The 20315-nt window shown below is 37.8% G+C and overlaps 1 protein-coding gene across 1 annotated transcript in view; it reads left to right on the top strand.

Annotated features, from left to right (window-relative positions):
- LOC307121030 (adhesion G protein-coupled receptor D2) overlaps nucleotides 1–20315 on the top strand; it is a 92852-nt gene that overhangs the window by 33098 nt on the left and 39439 nt on the right. Inside the window, exons 21-22 of the mRNA XM_079808416.1 lie at nucleotides 2562–2603; nucleotides 17882–18118. Coding sequence (XP_079664542.1) covers nucleotides 2562–2603; nucleotides 17882–17953 — 114 coding nt within the window. The 3' untranslated portion in view covers nucleotides 17954–18118. The remainder of the gene's footprint in view (nucleotides 1–2561; nucleotides 2604–17881; nucleotides 18119–20315) is intronic.

Here is a 20315-nt window from a genome sequence, read left to right as displayed (position 1 = left end):
ATTTTGACTTTACAGGGACTTTAAATATATACATGCATGTGTGTGTATTTATAATAATTATACACCATACACGCACATATTATGTAAACGCAAACTTTTATTTTGGATGCGATTAATTGTGATTAATCGATTTGGCAGAACTAATTTAAATGAATATTTATTAATAATAATAATATATTAAATTTATTAATATACTGTAAATAATAATAATAGTAATAATTATATAATTTTATACTATAGAATATTAAAGTCGGCATGAAATCAAATTTTACAATTCGTATTTTTATATTTAATTTTGTAGTGTTTACTATGACTGATTTATCTGTGCACTTCATTAATTTGTAAAAACTAATGTACCCTTATAATCTTTAATCAAATATGTTAACCTTCCCTCCCCCCTCGAAACAACTTCTCTTCTCTTCCTGTCATGTGCTACAGTATGGCGCAAGGGCGGGGCTATCGCCCTCTGTCTCGTTTCTGCGGCGCCTTTCAGAAACCTGTCACTGATCATAGCAATATGGTGGTTATGTGCATTTTTTTCGGTATACACAATACCTTCTTCAGGAAGGACTTGAGTCAAAAAGAGAGAAATATATGAGAAATAAAAGCTTTTTTATGTAAAAAGTACTCAATATAGTCGGACGATCAACTTAGGAATGCAGCGTGTGTGAAGGCGCTTACGGCACGCCCCCCCTCATATAGGGAGAAATAAAGCCATAAAAGGCTTAAAATGAGTGAAATCTGTAGCATAAACCAGCGAAAAGCGAGGAAATATGCTCAGTAATGTATGTAAAAAAAAAAATTTGAGAGAAAATACATTTATTTAAGAGATAGATCAAGTTTTTCTCCACAACTGAGTGCAAAAAGTTTTGTTAGCAACACCCAACTTCCAACTATCCAATCAATTCCCGAAGGACGAAATCAAGCCCTGCCCTACATTTTTTCTAATTTCAGAAGCCGTTTCACTCGGATATACGTCACAATAAGGAGAAAAGGACAATCTCTACTTCCGTTTCACGCCGACTTTAAATAACGATTATTAAAATGAATGTTTAAATCAGGGTTTTTCCTGGCTCAGAATGAAGTTGATGTCGTAAATACCTGATCATCGCTGTATTTTATTTTACCTGAATATTTAGCTAAATTATGAATATGTATTTGTTTATTGTAAAATTATTATTAATAAATAAATATTGATTTATATGGATTTTTTTATCTCTTTAAACATATTAATAATACATTTTCTGTGCGCCATATAATAGAGTTCAACATTATACCATCTTAAGGTCTTAGTTACATGTACTTTTTAATATGACAATGTCAGCTGTAGAATTTAATTTATATTTGCCATTATGTCACTGCTACTTTGACAGTAGTTGATCGCGTAGCAATGCCCGATGGGAGATCTGTGGCTCCCCAGCTGTGATGAAATGAAGAGGGCTGGCATCACAGGCAACATAGTGGACACCTAGAACAGACCTCCAAATCATGTTGTCAATGATGATGCATTGTGATCCCGCTGTGGCAAATTGGACGTTCCAAACTCTTGCTTGATTGATGTCACTCTTATCACAGGTGTCAGATACGACAGATATTAAGCTCACAGAGCAAAACATGGCAAAAATCTGTTACAGTATGCGTTTTAATTCATATTTTTTTAGGAGGCATTAATTCTGTGTGGGGTTAAATTTATGCAGAAGGAATATAGACTGCATTTTTTTAAGTTAACGCACAAAACTAGAACGGTTCAGTCATGTGATTCAGAATTGGAAGTGTGTGTACAGTATTGCTAGAAAGCATAGGGTTTGGCATACTTTTAGCATGTATATTCAAAGAATATTGTCAATCATGATAGCAAAATGAAAGTAAAAAGCCCTGAAAAGTTAATGAAACTTTTTAATTTTTTTTCCCTTCAACCCTTAAGACATATAACTTTTATATTAAATTCCTACAACCATAGCAAAAAATAAATATTGGCACTTTTTTATTGAAGGGTTCATACAGTTCATTCATGCACCTTTCAGACCTGAAATGTTTTTTCTTTTACCTTTCTTTCATTTTATAAGTAAAGACCGATATTAAGATATTTAAGAACCCTTTTCTGGTCTTGAAACATCTAAACTTTTAATTGACTCACCTTTTTTGTTCATTCGTCCTCTTTCTTATGCTCTCCAGAGCTAAAGATGCACAACTCTTTTACTGAATAGTCCCAATCATAGAAAAAAAAATTGCCTTTTTTTACCTCTTTCTGTACATCCAAGGGCAAACCCATTCATGCTTCTTTATGAATTTTTGTTAACTTGTATTGGTTTATCTTATCCCTTTATTTTGCTTTCTTCCATACTAGCTATTAGCCTCTTGCTTGGTTGCTTTGGAGTGAAGGCTTCCACAAAGCTTCGGTAACCTTGGGCCGAAGTTCTGAGTAGGGTGACGCATATCAGTCCGCAACGTTCAGACTGGTTTCAAAATGCTTTTCATACTGTTCTTTATTGTGAGAATGAATTTCAGTAGCTCAGATACAAAAAAAAGAAAAGATTCCTAACAACTTCTTTCTTTTGCAGGGTCTCTTCATCTTCCTGATATATGGAGTGTACAACACTGAGGTAAGTCCGCAGTGCATCTCAAGGCTGACTGAGTGAGTGAGAGAAATGACATGATGTTTCTGATGGGACCCCCACCCCACCAAAGGAAGGTTAGAGGGGTGGCGGATTGAAAGCGAGACTCTTTTTTTTTTCTTCTTCTTCTTCTTTTTTTTCCACATGAGCGTCCCACTGCCCTTCATGCTTGGGCTAACTTATATGCATCCAGTCCCACCATTAAACACTGACACCCGGAGTAAAGAGCCAGTCATCCCTCAACCACATTGGCCAATATTTCACTGCCTCTTTAAGTTTTTAAACTCATGGTCTTCCATTTAACATTCTGACATTAGAGCTCACCGCCGGTTCAGACACAGGCACAGACAGAAGCGGATATGTATGCAGGACGGCGGGAAGATCGGGTGGAAATTTACCTGCAGAATGGCTATTACCATTTAGATGCTCTTCTGAAGAGTGGAGAACTAAACTCAAGTTTTATGAATTGGGGATGAGGCGAATATGTTCTAAATTGTCTTCTTGAAATTCAAATCCAAATGCGAACAAGGCACATGGATGACTTTAACCGTTGTCTTCCAATATAAAATCAGATTATCTATCTATCTATCTATCTATCTATCTATCTATCTATCTATCTATCTATCTATCTATCTATCTATCTATCTATCTATCTATCTATCTATCTATCTATCTATCTGTCTATCTGTCTGTCTGTCTGTCTGTCTGTCTGTCTGTCTGTCTGTCTGTCTGTCTGTCTGTCTGTTTGTCTGTCTGTCTGTCTGTCTGTCTGTCTGTCTGTCTGTCTGTCTGTCTGTCTGTCTGTCTGTCTGTCTGTCTGTCTGTCTGTCTGTCGTCCTAGGCAGTCTCATCTTTGCATTCATATTATAATCATTATTAATTTTATATATATATATATATATATAAATATATATATATATATATATATATTAGGGCTGTCAAAAGATTAATCGTGATTAATCGCATCCAAAATAAAAGTTTGTGTTTGCATAATATATGTGTGTGTACTCTGTTAATTATTATTTATATATATAAATACACACACATGTATATATTTAAGAAAAAAATAAAAATTTTATATATATATAAAACATTTATATTTATATATATTATAGATTATATAAATGTATATACAGTATATACATGCAAATATTTCTTAAATATATACATGAATGTGTGTGTATTTATATATAAATAATAATTAACAGAGTACACACACATATATTATGTAAACACAAACTTTTATTTTGGATGCGATTAATCGCGATTAATCATTTGACAGCCCTAATATATATATATATATATAATACATATTTACATTTTACATGTTAAAATGAATAAAAAGATAATAAAATAAATAAATACTAACAAACGTTAATTTAAATAATGAGTATGTTATATAATATTGTATTATAAAGTAATATTATTAATATTAATTATACAACAGTTCGTTCTGGTTCTCAGATCTGATTGGCTGAGAGCTTTTTCCAGCCGTGCGATATTCTCCCAGTATCAGCACTGGAACCATTTTGCTGTTTGTATCACTGCACTTATAACATATCCCTCCCAATGTTTCAAATTCTTGCACTGCACTGCTCTGCTGCACTTCATTATGCCGTGAATCCATGTAAGGATGACAAGAAGGTTTAAAAGTTATATTTTAGTCTGGTCTGCCTCAGCGGTCTAACAGCGCTTGTCAATGTCAAAATGATTGAGATGGCCAATCAAATCAAAGTAGGCGGGTTTTACAGTCTCTTTTAGCTCGTGCACAGGCTTCACATAGACGAGCGTGTCAATCTATTGCTTAATGCCGTTGCAGAGACTCTATTCTTTCCAGTAAAATCACAAAACAAACTGCACACAAGTGTCCCTGTTCTTAATATACAATCATTGATCAACATATTTGATTTTAATGAATACAAAAAAAAACTATATGAGAGCGGATTAGAAGCCGGAACCTTTGACACGGTTTGCAAAAAGTCTACCACCAGACCACTAGGGAATTTGAATATTAACAGCGGATCTATGCATTTATTCACTAACATGAAGAATCTCGGGGCTAACAATATATATGACGCAAATTAATGAAAATATTATTTGTAAATAGCCATTATCATTAAATAGCCAAAATCATTATTTCCCAACTAGAATTAGACCTAGATTTTCATTCACTGTTCTGTTTCTTTATGCTTTATAAAAAAAAAAAAAATTGGTCCCCTCCAATGTTCAAGACATGGTTACGACCTTGATATATTTAAACGTAACGCATATTTGACAATTTGTGTAGGCATTTTCGGAGATTGAGCTCCAGACCGTCAGTGGCCATTCAGCACTTATGTACCTGCGAGATCAGCTTCATCTCGGCCAGTCCTTTGGGAATTTTACGCTGGCTCTTATGTAGATAGCGTTTAAAGATGAGGTATAACTAATTTTGGATCTATCAAATTGGCAATTTTGGTCTTATTCATCTATTACTTGTTCCAGAGCTAATGGATTTGGCTAAGTGCAAAGTTAAGTTTCATAACTGAAATGAAACAGAAATCCTGTATTCTACTATAACTAGCGTTGCTTTTGTACTTTTGACTGTTTGCTTATTTCCTATTTTACACTCTAAAAACTTTTACTATGATTTAGTGGTTCTTCACTGGTTCTTTAAATGACTGAGGTGCTATATAGCACCGCTACCATTTATAAAACCTGTTAAGATATGGTGCTATATAGCACCAAAAGTGGTTCCCCTATGTTACGATGAGCTGAGTAAATGTAAGGAAAAAAATTAAGTAGATCTGATCTGTAATTGTTTGGTACATTAACAAATACAATTGAGTTGAAATAAATGGGGGGAAAACATTTAAAAGCCAATATTTATGAGTAATATTAACTGTTTTTATGAGTAATATTAACTGTTTTTATGAGTAATATTTATCTTTTATAGTATGAGTAATACTAACTTGAAAATACTACCTAAACCTTTGTCAAATACTCTACACAACCACAGGTATACAAGACATTGGCCTTTATTGTCAATGAATACAGCAATACAGCATATTTTATACTGTTTTAACATGTATACAATATTGGCTACATTTAAACTCATGTAACAAACATTTTAGAAGTAAAAAATGTAACATTCAAAAGTAATTCAAGTGTAAACAACCGATCTGTTATTCCTTTTCCACCGTATCAGCACTGGTTCTCGTGCCTGAGACGGACTTGCGGAATTTTAGACCACCGTCCCGCGTTTCACTCATACCTGAAAGATGCTGCAACGCGACTGACTCATACCCTGCCCATAAACAAACAGTGCACAGTTCTGGGAACATTTATCATCCAAATTAATTATATTCATTATCTTTAGGAATAAAGTTGTGTGTTTTATGCAAGGCATCAGGCGTTTCAATCACGCGAAAAGACGCAACACTCATTTAAGTCACATTGCATCCCTGTTTGTTGTTTTGCAATAAATAAAATAATTTCAAGCACAGGAATGATTTTATAGATAAAATACACAAACCTAAATTTCACAGAGGAAATACACCAATTCGGCAACGCTGAGAAGAAAGAACTTCTCGGTTACGGATTCAACCCTCTTTCCCTGAGGAGGGAACGGAGACGCAACGTTAGTGACTAACGAATGGGGGTTTCGCTTAGAAGCCTATCAACTTCGAGTTTAGAGAAAACGCCCAATGGCGTGCCAATGCCATGGGGCATGCGGAATTTGCATACGTAACTCCGCCTCACCGCGTGAGTATATAAGGAAGTACGTGGCAATATCGCATTTTGTTACCTGCTTGAGGAGCCAAGACTGAACTCCTGCGTTCCAGGTAGCACAGCTGATGTGGCAACGGGACGTTACGTCTCCGTTCCCTCCTCAGGGAACGAGGGTTACATCCGTAACCGAGACGTTCCCTTTCGTTCAGTCACTACGACGTAACGTTAGTGACTAACGAATGGGGGTCCCAATATAATCCCGCCACTCAGCTGTCTTCCAGTGCCCTGCGTAAGTGTGAGTACCCTGTCGTAAGACTAGTAAGACAGCCCCGGAAGCTGAAGCCATGCTTCCAGAGACTGCACCAACGGGGTCATACGGACGGCAGACGTACCCAGGGTGGGGCAGCGAGGCAGCGTTACCGGCCCGGACAGGGGAGGCTGTTGGGCGTCCCGGGGTCGGGGCACGGTTAACGGCTGCGTCCTGACAGCGGAGACCAGGGAAGGACGCACGTTCCACTGGGGTCTGCTCTGCCAGGGGGCTGGCGACAGAGAGGGATGCGAGTGGCGAGACCCGAGGGTGGCGCGCACTGTCATCACCGGTCTCTGGGTCCTCAGAGACAGGAACATGAGTTCTTCCCAAGCGCTGCTAGCCCGGGGGCCAGCAGCGGAAGGATTTTCCCCCGGCCCTCCACCGGGGGAAGGAGAGGCCCTGCTACCATCCCCTGGGAAGAACTGGAACCCATCTCTGTGTTGTCCACCTCCAGCCTGGCGTTTAACCAGTCTGGGGAGCGGACTGGGTGACATCCTCAACCACCTCCACGGCGCGGCCCAGGTGAAGGCTGCTGCTGGGGCCGGGCGGGAAGAGGGAGGGCGCCCTCGGCGGCGAGCGGACTGAGGCGACTGAGCCGGCGGCTGGTGCAGCAGCTGGCCGCCGGGGCAGTACGTGTTACAGCCTCAGTCTGCTCTGGGGCAGCAGAGAACTGTTGGGCGCAGTTCTCAGCCGCGCCGCCGAAGAGGCCAGCCTGGGATATGGGTGAGTTGAGGAGGCGGGCCCGCTCAACGTCCTCCACATCACCAGGTAAGGCCAGGTGTTCTCCCGGACCACAGCTGTGGACATCGCCCGACCCAGGGAGCGTGTGGCCACCTTCACCGCCCGGGGGCGGGGTCAGTTGCGGCACGCAGCTCAATGAAGAGCCCTGGGTTGGCTCCACCCTTGTGCATGTGCAAAGGGGCGGCGGCCTGCCCGCAGCTCTGCGGGACCACTCCACCGAAGTAAACGAGCCCACAGGCTTTGGGAGGGTGCTTAGGACAGCCACACCACGCCACGTCAAAGCCCTCTGTGGACACCGTAGTGCGCAACAGAGAGTTCAACAGTGGGGGGGGGAGGGGGCAATAAAAACAAATTGTTGTGCTTTTTGCAAAATAAAGAAAACACACATGATGCGCCATCTGCAGCCTCTCTCTCAAAGACATTCATTCAGACAGTCTTCAGAAAATGACCTCTAGCTTAGTGAATACTTGTCTCACAAACATGAGACATATGTCTAAAGAAACGCTCAAATGTCAGGTTTTAAACACTGTAAACCAAATCAAAAACAAATATTATTTGTTTATGTAATCTGTTTGAAAGCAGAGGGATGTTAGTCGTTCCTGAGCGGCTCATTACACACTAATGCGACCACGCCCACGAAGCGCGCGTTCTATTGAGATTCAAATACTGAGGCTCCGGAGTCGACCCCCACCAACCCATTCTCACTCCCAAGGCGTCAAAATCCGAAGCATGGTCAAGTGCCTTCCGCGTCACATCGAAGACACTAAAGTCACCCCTAGGCGTCACTATATTGACGCGCTGGGTGCTCCATTCATTTCAGTTGTTTAAACAATGCGTCAGATCAAGATGCATGTTATTCTTTGCATTTGTAAAAGCAGACATGATTTTATTAATATTTTATTAATATTTAAAGGTTACTTTTATATTTTGGAGCAGCTAACCCAACTCCTACCCTAAACCTACCCACTCTTAAACAATATAAAACACATAACATGCAAATACAAGTACAGTCACATCTATTTATTGCAAAAACTGACCAAAAACAGTATAAAAGTATTAACTCCTGTTGCATTCCAAGTCTTCTGAAGTCACACAATGTCTTTATGTAAAGAACAGAGTTGATCTTAATGTTTTAATCGCTGAGATGATGATCCTGCCACTCCGTTAACGAACTCATTCATATCTCATTCAAATAATACACATGCCTCTTTAGCTTGACGCATTCGGTCACAAGACACACAAGAACCAATGACATTTTACAATCAAAGCTGACGTAATGACGCAATTGGTCACGATACATACGAGAGCCAATGCAATTTCACTATGAAAACTGACGTAACAGGCGGCAATATTTGAAATTTAATGTGTTCGTGATTGTGATCTTCTGCGGATGGAGACGCTGGTCGCTTTTGGGGATTTCCTTCACACAAATCAATCGGTTGGCCTCGGAATATTTGTACTTTTTGTACTTTTAAAATAAATTGTGCATGCAGTCGACTCTGCCTGTTATATCTGCGTTTTATATACCACACAAATGGGTTACATGTTCAAACGTGTCTAGATAGCGTAAAAAAAATTATGCTGGCTGATTAAATTGAGAATTACAGTCCAACAAGTCATAATGGCAAAATCATGAGCCAATATATGATCATCATGACGATAACGTTCCCATGCCCAACGCGTCTGTGTATGACGCCAAAGGTTTCTCATTGAAATGAATGGAGCACTCAGTGCGTCGATATAGTGAAACCTAGGGGTACCTTTAGCGTCTTTATTGTGACGCGGAAATCACTTGACCATGCTTCGGACTTTGACGCCTTAGGAGTGAGAACGGGTTGCGCCCACAGCACACACACATCAACTCAAAAAAACACATCAAGTACTGCATTCCTACTACAACTACATTGTTTTGAGAAATGTTTAATAATCCTGGAATAATTCTCCATGAAAAGCTGTTCATTTCTGAAAGCAACGATCCCCTGCTGTGTGAAGTTTACTCTGTAAAATCTGTGAATATTAAACGCAAAAATCTGCGCGAGGACACACTGAAGCTTTCTTTGTTTAAATAAGCTCAAAATTACTGTCATGTAAGTAATTAACTTGGCAAACTATACATCATTTAAAAGATCTAAGACTCAAGCTTCCATTTTTGACCTCTGTTTTATTCTCAAAGTCATATAGTGACCGTAATTTATTAATATGTGTCAGGAGTTATGAATATGAAAACTGCGTTGGTACCTTAGATTGTAATACGAGCGTCAGCTGATCTCATTCATAAAACACTCCTCTATTCTCGTCATGAAGACTCACGACTAGGCATGTGCCGGTATCAAATTTTCATGTTGCGATTAATTGCTGAAGCTTTTATCACGGTATACGGTATTATCACGATATTGAAATAAGTTGCAAGAAAAGTGTTGTCATACTATAACAGGTTTAATAACTTTCTTATAAAAAAAGAACATTTAAATACAATAAAGCAATACACAAAAATGTATAAAGTAAACAAATATTTAAAACAGATTAAGTGCAAAAGAATTATAAAGAACAATAGGTAACACTTTACAATAATGTCTCACCAGTTAATGCATTAACATTAACAAAGAATGAATAGCTACATTTTTACAGAAGTTATTCTTCTTTGATAATGTTAGTTTAAAAACTGTTAGTTAGTGTTAGCTCAGGTCCATTAAATAATACAGTTACAACTTTTGATTTTAATAATCTGTTATTAAATGCTGAAATGTACATTTAACTAAGATTAATACATGCTTTAGAAGTATTTTTCAATGTCAGTTTGTTAATGAATGAACTAATGTTAAATAATGGAGCCTTATTGTAAAGTATGTGACTGAACAACAGTCAGAACATATTCAAACAATATCTAGGGCATGTAATTTAGTCCAGATTAAAATATAAAAATGTTTAAGTTTGAAAATGAATAGCCTTAAGTCTTTTCACCATATCTTTTTGTTTACGAGGGTTACCGGGGAAACGGCTGCATTTCTGCTGTTCTGTCAGCGCCCTCTGCTGTCGAAGAGTGAATGTGCACTTCAGCGCATCTCCTTCACTAGTTCCGCCATGTGCTCGGCTCATGCACGTTTGTTTACATCAGTGCACGTTCCTATTTGATGTGTTGTTCATTTTAAATGATTGATGGGTAAAGTATTCTTAAAATGCATTCTAAAGATCTGAAGAATTAGTAATAAATAATTATTCACAGTATTTTGAAGTGCCCACGATAACAATATTGTGCATGTTCATTATTGCGGTATATCGTATTACCGTTTACCGGCACATGTCTACTCATGACAAAACAAACATCCCTCAGGGCTTTTAGTTCAAAAGTGTGCAGATGAGGAGAAATATTGATAGATTCTCATATGTCTGTGTCAAATTTCTATACAGAGAAGTGTTATTATTTCAAACTGTTGTGTTTTCAGTTCATACTGGGAGCCGGAGGGCGCTCCGTGCACATGTAGTCCATATACGGTAGACGAAGAAGATATCATGTGACTTTCTTCCTGACATAAACAGCTTCCAGAAATCGCTATAGCATGCAGATAGACACGTTTGAAGATAATAAACACACAATCGCGTCAATATATGGCTTATCTTTGTTATTTATACCATGTTGGGTGTTTTCATAATAGATTATATTTATAATGCAGTGCTATTCAAGCTTTTATAATTATGCAGAATATTGATTTTTTGATCCAAAGCCAAATGAGATCACATAAGGTTATTTAAAACATTTGACTTATGATATAAAGTATGATAAATATCATACTTGTGATATTGTGAATAATAGGCCTTTGTTTACTACATTCCAAATAAAATAAACTACAAAAAAAGTATATTTCCTTTGCTCTTAGGGCTGGGACGGTATGGATTTTTTCTTACCGCGGTTGAAAAGCAAGAAATTCCCGCGGTTCAGCGGTAAACCGCTTTAAACGGCTCCCGATCGAGTTTCGCGCACAGCCGCACACGCACACACCAGCGCAGGCAATTGAACATAATAAGGAACATGTTTATTTTACATTTATTTTTTCACGTTTAGAACAGGAACAATTAGAACAGAAATGGAATAATATCTGGAAAAAAAAGTGCTGGCAAAACGAAATATAGACTAGGCCATGGTTTACATCCCAGTCATATTTTTTGCTGAGAGAGCAGATCAGATCACGACAGAGATCTGAAGATGGAACAGCATAAACAAAGACAAACAAACACATTTTTATTTATCGGTATTGATCAGTAATATAGCCTATATTTATTTGTTCATGTTTATTTATTTCCCATATTTTTACTTTCAGATTACAGTCGTCGTCATCAAACAATCACTTAAACTATAACGACTTTCGCGCACACCCGCCCATATAATATAATATATTATTTATATTTATAGTATTTCTATTTTTATATTACATATTTTTACAAATTCAGGCTATAATTTACATTTACAATTTACATCTCGTGTGTGCTTTTGTCTCAGTGGTTAATGAAGACTATTTAACGAAGGCTCAAGGCTATTTAATTTAACAAAGTGTAGTCACTCGCTGCTCACACTACCGTGATTGTATATTATGCTACGTTTATTTTTTACATTTATTTTTTATATTTTATAACATTTACATAGCCTATTTATATTATTTTACATATCTCGTGTGGTGTGCGCTTTTGTCTCAGTGGTTCAAGGCTATTTAACGAATACTTTTTAATTTAACAAGGCTATTTAGGCTAATGATTATTTATATATATATATACATATATATATGTTATTTATATTACATAAATAATTTTTACATACTATATTATTATATTATATTAGGCCTATTTTTACATATTTATATTAATTTATATATAGGCTATATGCCTATCTCGTGTGCGCTTTTGTCTCAGTGGTGCTATTTAACGAAGGCTATTTAATTTAACAAAGTGTCGCTGCTCACACTACCGTGATTGGATATTACTTATTATTTATATTTATATTACATATTTTTACATATTCATATTAATTTATATATCTCGTGTGCGCTTTTGTCTCAGTGGTTCAAATATTTAACGAAGGCTATTTAATTTAACCAAGTGTCGCACACTACTGTGCTTGTAAGCCTGCCAGACGGATATCTTTTTCGATAGCCTTTTAGTGAAATTGGAATTTCAGAATCACATAGCCTACTTATATTTAATTGCCTACAATAGATTATTTATTGATTATATTGAATGAAATTTCGCATGCCCAGCTTATTTGTAGTCAATCTTTCCCAAACAGAGTTGGAAGAAAACTTACCAGTAGCTACTAAGGAGGGCTGAGGCAGGTCCAGCTCAGTTTGTTCTTTCTGAAGCCGTGGTTTTTTTTTTTGCCAGCTATGGGAGAAATCGGTCACCAGCGTTCGACACAAACCCACGGCCCGGGCGGTGCGTTCTTTTTTCTGCTTTCATGACTTCTATCTCCCTACCCGCTATTGTCGGCTGCGCAACCATGTGAGAGAATTGTGTTAAGCACGTGCAATTAAAAACCTGCTTATGCGTCTGTATTTTATGCTTTAGTAAAATTTAATTCAAATTATAGGCTACAAGACATTACACGGATACAAATGGAATGTTATAATGGAAAATTGCGCTCCCCAACTCGCGAAAGGTCGGATTTGCTCCATCTTTTGATTCAGTTTTGTTTAGAAAACCTTGAATCCATATAAGACACGCACGTCATTAGACACAATCCATGTCATTAGAATCAATGAATCCATGGAATTAGACACAACGTGCACACATGTGTAGGCCAATGTTTTTTTTTTTTTTTTTTTGCGGTGATGGCGGTGACGATCTCAGACCCGCGGTAGGCGTCACGTGACCACGGTATTGCGGTAATGCGGTAACCGTCCCAGCCCTATTTGCTCTGTTGCTCTCTGTCACATATAGGCCTACCTGAAGCTCATTCATTATGCAGCTCATTATAAGGGCTATTATGTCCTTTTGTTCTCTCAGGGGATACTCATCATTATTCATTAGATATCACGCCTCCTCGCATACTGGCTTTGTGAAGAAAAACTGTCTCTTACAAATTTTAAATCAGTGTATTGTTTTATGTGAATGAGTAGGCTCAATGATTCTCACATCAGTTTCAAGAAAAAACTCTATGCAAATACACTGTGGAGTCAAAAGCCTTGTGAACACATATCTATTGTGTGTTTTGAGGCCTTAATTTTATTTTATTAATTTTTTTTTTTCAAAAACCGTGCATAATCATTTTTCTCTCAAAAATACAAGCATGTACATACATGTTGCTCACAAATTATGGTAGCCCAGTTTGTGCTGAATACAGTGTTATGCACTTTTGCCATTATATAAGCGACTGAAAAAACACAAATGTCAGAGCATGTCAAAACTTCTAAAGGGCCCCAAAAGAGCTCAGACTCCATAGGGTTAAGTATATTTTAAATAAATAATTGGTTAGTCAAATACTAAATTCTTTTAGTGACAACTTTAAACTTTAAACAACTCCTTAAGACGCACTGACTAGCGCCGCCATGGGCAATCCCCTTTATTGTTAAAAGGACAAAGAAATCCTCAGCGGACTTTAAACTTATTTTGTGATTATGAATATAAGATTGACCAGTATAATATCAGCTTGTTGCAGCTAATGCCCTTGCTTACATACTCCGCAAGAACAGAAAAAAAAGTTCTCGAACAAAATTACATAATTTTGTTCTAGCAGCCCTGGTTTGGGAGTTCTCGCAGCATAACTGAGCAGAACTTTTTTCTTGCGGGTGTCTGAGAACTATTGCTCAGAAATTTTAAGTGGGCGGGGTTAATGCGGAGAAACGGAAATATTCGGCACCTGCTTTTCTCGTGAAGTATGGAATGTCCTGGCTAGAACTTTGTTCCTGTTCTTGCCACCTCAAGAAAACGAACACATTTCTTTGTTCTTGTGGAGTATGTACCATGCCTAGTTCTAAAGTGACGTTTTAGAATTAGTAATGGAGGCTTGGGCTCAACTGTTAAACTATCAATTTGCGATTTGAATCTGTGGCAGAAGGAAGTAGTTCTGCACAAAAGAGGGTTTTTAAAGACACTACGTTGTTGTTTCTTATTTATTTACTCGTGCCGTCGAACTGTTGTATAAACGCAATATCACACTCATAGCCATGCGATATGGCTGTATATCAGCACAGCTGTGATTCGGGCATAGGTAAAAACAGCATGCTGATATAGAGCCATGAGTGTGATATTTCTTATTATTAACTGTGTTTAAATAAAAAATAAATATTATAAAAATAAATACAAAATAAATCACTATTAATTTAAATGATAATAATAATAATTATTACTATGATTAACAATAGCAATTTATTTTACATTTATAATACAAAAGTATAATTTTAATTTGATCAATTAATATTATTTTAAAAATTATCACTTGAAATGTTAGCATAATATTTCAAATATAACAGACCAAATTTCTCTCTTAGCACATGGATGAGTGGAGTTTTTGCAGGCCTTAGACCTCAGCCTCTTTTTTCCTCCTCTTCTTTCTTCATCTCCACCCTGAGTATTGATGGAGCTTCCCTGCCTTTTGTCTACCTTTGCTTCTACCTTTTCAGTGCCTACAAAAGAGGTGTAAGGAGATGGCCCTGAGACCGGGCCCTGTATTGACACAGCAGAGACTCGTCGGTGACCCTCTCCGCATTGTAAAATAAATCATCGGTGCATTCTTGCTTAACAGGCTTTTTTAGTATGTCGGAATCTATTTTCCAACCCCCGTCTCTCCTTGACCCAGAGGTCTTCACAATTTGTGAGCAGCTCGTCTGCTTTACACTTTTTTCAAAGGGGGTTTTGTAAATACATAATGTAATAATCTGTGCTTTTCTTTTTTTGAGAATTTACCTCGTTCCCTTTGTGTCGTTAAATGACAAGAAACAATAGCAGATTAAGTTTCACCATCTGACACCACAAAGGAAATTCTTGTATAATTGAAAAATTGAGGAAAATGATCAAAGTGTTTGTATACAAAGTCCCAGAATATTTAAAGAGTGGAAGAAAGAGACCAAAGTGAAACGATCAACCCTGTCTGCTCTCATTTAAAGAAACACCCGCTTCTCCCGGGACAAAAAAAATCTGTTTCACAAGTCTGTACAGTTGATTATCTCAAAAGAAACATACGAGCGAGAATATGTAAAATCAGCCATTCGTAAGAGAGGGAGAGAGAGAGTGATCCCGAGAGATTCACATAACATGCCATTTATTCCCAATGTGCATGAGCCATTAGTTAAGACATTAGAATATTTTACAGTCAAATACTTTAGATACCATGTAAATTATGTATAGTGATTTGTTGAACAGGAGATTGCTTGTAATAATAAAATATTAATTATGCATTGTATATGGTATGTTGTGTTCTCCTGCTTAGAATTCATAGAACAGGCAATTCAATTTGATGATAATTTCCCTTTGAGTTTTTTTTTATATACAGTAGATCATCCCACCTCAAGAACAAATTAAAACTGATCGCTATGATCATTAAAAAATATATATTAATATAATTGTTTTTACTTAATATAGTCATCCCTGTTTTATGACCTCTTTTCTTTGGCAAATGTAGTCATTTGCATTGCTTTCAATGTATTTTTATATTGAACATTAGGGCTACATCGCTTTAAAACCTTGAGAGGAAAACAACTAAACTGCTTTTAAGAGCTGCAACTTCAAACCAGTTCCTTCAGTTGCTGGAAATGCTCTTTCTGTGATTTTACCTGGAATAAAGTGATTTGATTTCCCAGTTCTATTCATTAAAGCTACAGCACGCTTGATTTGCTGAAAAGAAAGCGTGAGAGAGGGAGAAAAGAGTGTCTGTTTGCAAATCTGACATATTACCGTTGACTCCGAGCCGTCAGAGCTTTTCTATTCTCTTCATTAACTCTGTCGTCACAGTAATAGTGTCTATTCAAAACAAGCTAGTGTGTGTATATCTGCATGGCAGCAATAATTTATGACAACAGCAGAGCCTAATGAAGTCATAAGAGCTAATGCATATTCACCAGCAAAGGGCTGGAGCTTGTGCCGGACTCGTGCTGGGAAATGCAGGCAGGTTTTTTTTTGCGGTCGCTGACAGCCAGGCTGGAAAATTATATCTAGCAGGCCAGGAAACAGCTGGATTTGATTGTAAAATGTGAGGAATATTGTCATACAGAAAATGTAGTTTTTTTTAATGCAACTACACACACACACACACACAAATGACTCCCAGTTTATAAAGTTTTTAACATGTTACATTTTATATACTTTTTATATAATGTAAATAGGAATGTACAATATTTAATTGTAATGTTATTGCTGTAAAAAATGTAAAATACATTAATCATTTTAATATTACTTTATTAATTCATATATATATATATATATATATATATATATATATATATATATATATATATACATATATATATATATATATATATATATATATATATATATATATATATATATATATATATATATATTATACACTGTATAAATATATAATTATATTATTTAGATTATAATACATGTAAATAGAAATATATAATGTTGATATAATTAATTTGCAACCAGTGAAAGTTTCTCTTAGAACTCTTAGAATTAGAATAGAAAAATATATACTGTATATAAATAGTTTATATTAAATATATTTTTATAATCATAGAAATAATTCTATGATAATAAATGTAAATATAAATATATAATTTTTTAATTATATTTTAATGCACAACTAATTTTTATGTTATATATTATATATTTCATACATTTGCTTTATTTACAGTAATAAGATAAAGTACATGAAACAAATATATTCTATTTTCTAACATTTTATATTCAATTGAAAAATTCTAACATAATATATTTGATATATTTAAATATATAGTATTTATTAAATATATTGCATTTTTACAATCACATTAATTACTATAATTACTTTTCAGCAGTGAATCTTTCTCTTATAAACTTTTTTCCCCCGAAAAAGTCATTTCAAGTTGAGCAATTTGGCGATGCTGTGACATTATAAACATGATGCTAGTAAAAAGTCTTTAAATTTGATGTGTATTTACGAGTTATCAGAGTTTATTGTACTGTGTACGGAGTTTATTCTGCATGCATCGCCCAACAATCCCAGGTTTTCTCACAGTCCAAATGTAATTTGTTCTGCAAGGGTGGTTTCCTCTATCGCTTCATTTCCGCGCCCCCCTGTGCAGTGTGACGGATGAGGGGTTAAGACGCTCTCCTTACTTTGCCCACTCTACGTGTCACTTTCAGGACCCATTACATGTGACAAACTGGAACATTTTGGTCTGCGGCACTCATTGACTTTTATGCAATGGCGGCTATTTGCTTTCTCTATTCCCAGTTCGGATTGAATTTCACCTTCCCGGGGCCAAGACTCATGCAGGCGCAAAGTGTTTTATATTAAGTGTTTAGTATTGAGTCATGACATTTTAACCATCCACCCCCTCCTTGTTATCCACAGGTTCGAAACACAGTCAACAGAATCAAAGAAAGAAGAAAAGCCTTAAATTTCTCCGTAAGTTCTCCCAGCTAGTATGTTTTCTTGAATACCAGAGGATTTCTTTATGCAGTGCAAATGTCATAACGTAGAATGTGTTTTGTGCATGTTTTGCCCCCGGCCCTGTTTCACACACCCACTCAGGCCACCTCAATCCAGCCAATGTCAAGCAGCAGCCCTGGGTTACATGTTTCTAATCCTGTGGAAGCTCGTCCCTTCACATTAAACTGTCAGGCCAGTATTTATACGCGAGGCTGCTGTTGACGGAGATCACTTAGCTTCACCAAAGCGGTTTAAAAGTAGTTAATAGACACCCCCCCCTTCGGCGCACCACCTCACCTCCACCGACACTACGAGCGGTTCCTCTATGAATGGCCACATTAACTCTCCTCCGGGCTTGTCACGGTTTATGGCCTACGGCAGTTTGTCCCGCTCGGCCCTTGCCGTGCCACCAGGTCATTGAGAACGGAATGAGACAATTTCTAAAGGCGGATTGATTTTAGAATACGGCCCCCTCCCTCTTCCCTTTGACCCCCCTGACAGGCCCGACACCGTTAAGACTGGGACTTGTAAAAAACGACTGTGGCCCCAAACGCGAGTGCCAGGTAGCAGCTGATAAATCGTAGCGGGCCGTATTAGCAGTGGGACCCTTTAGCGCTCTCTGGGCAATTTTCCAATTTTCAAAGTCCACGCGATGAGATTCGCCGGCCGCGTGTGGCGGATGGTTTCTTAGCTAATGCCGTTTTGCGTCATAAATCTAGAGGTGATATACTGTATCTCGCCGAATAGCTTTGGTGCTGGACGGGGTCCAGAATGGGATAGGAAAATGTACTCTTCTTTATTGGATTAGAGCAGTGGTCAGGGAATGTAGTGACTTCCAATATAGTAGTAATAGCAGGATAATAACAGGACATACTGTAGATGGGATGGATGTTTTTTTTCCTGAGGGAACCCTTATGTTTTTCTAACTCAGCGTAGAGTAATCTAATGCTTATTTCTGTAACTGTCTATCCAAGACCTAGAGCAGTACCTTGGCACTATCCTAGCAACCACTCAGAACATCCTAGCAACAATCCAGAATTACTCTAGCAATGCTTAGTAAAACTTTGGCCAGAAAACCATCTGTCTGTCTATCCATCCCTCCATCCATTCCTCCATCCACCCACCCATGCATCCATCTGTCCATCCCTCCATCCACCCATCCATCCCTCCCGTACATCCATCCATCCCTCATCTATTCTTCCATCCCTCCATCCACCCACCCATTCATCCATCCATCCCTCCACCCATGCATCCACCCATTCATCCATCCATCCCTCCACCCATGCATCCACCCATCCATCCATGCATTCATCCATCCACCCACCCATCCAGCCATCCATCCATCCAGCCATCCATCCATCCATCCATCCATCCATCCAGAAGGTCCACCCACCCATGCATCCATGCATTCATGCAACAATCCATCCATCCCTCCATCCATCCTTGTATCCATCCATGCATGCATCCATCCATCATCTATTCCTCCATCCCTCCATTCACCCATCCATCCATCCATCCCTTCACCCACCCACGCATCCATTCATCCATGCATTCATGCAACAATCCATCCCTCCATCCATCCATGCAACAATCCATCCATCCACCCATCCACCCCTCCATCCATCCATGTATCCATCCATGCATGCATCCATCATCTATTCCTCCATCCCTCCATTCATCCACCTCCATTCATCCATCCATCCATCCATCCATCCCTTCACCCACCCACCCATGCATCCATGCATTCATGCAACAATCCATCCATCCATCCAGAAGGTCCACCCACGCACGCATCCATCCATCCATGCATTCATGCAACAATCCATCCACCCATCCCTCCATCCATCCATGCATCCATTCATCATACCTCATCTATCCCTCCATTCATTCATCCATCCATCCATTCATCCATCCATCCACATATGCACCCATCCATCCACATATGCACCCATGTATTCATGCATCAATCATCCACCCATGCATCCATGCATCCACCCATCCATCATCCCTACATCCATCCATGCATCCACCCATCCATCCAATTTCATCTTGTGATAGTAATAGTGAAAATATCACACACTTCAGCTTTAAATCAGGCATGTTAATATGGTAGATTGGGATTAATTTGCTCCAGACAGTTATAATGATGATGCATTGAGTCTAGTAATTATACAGGTTTCTCAAGGATCTTTCACGACTCCAGTCTGCATGAAAATAGATACTGTAAATGGCAGATAATGAATATACAGCATGATATTAAAGCCCCATTTGCTGAACATATGTAGCGGCTTATTAAACACCTCTCTCGCTCTCTTCCTTCCCTCTATAGTTTCCGTACTTGTCATTCTTGTTTATT

This window comes from Gobio gobio (assembly GCF_949357685.1).
Source record: "Gobio gobio genome assembly, chromosome: 24".
NCBI classification, from domain to species: Eukaryota; Metazoa; Chordata; class Actinopteri; order Cypriniformes; family Gobionidae; genus Gobio; species Gobio gobio.
This window is presented reverse-complemented; position numbering and strand designations above follow the sequence as displayed.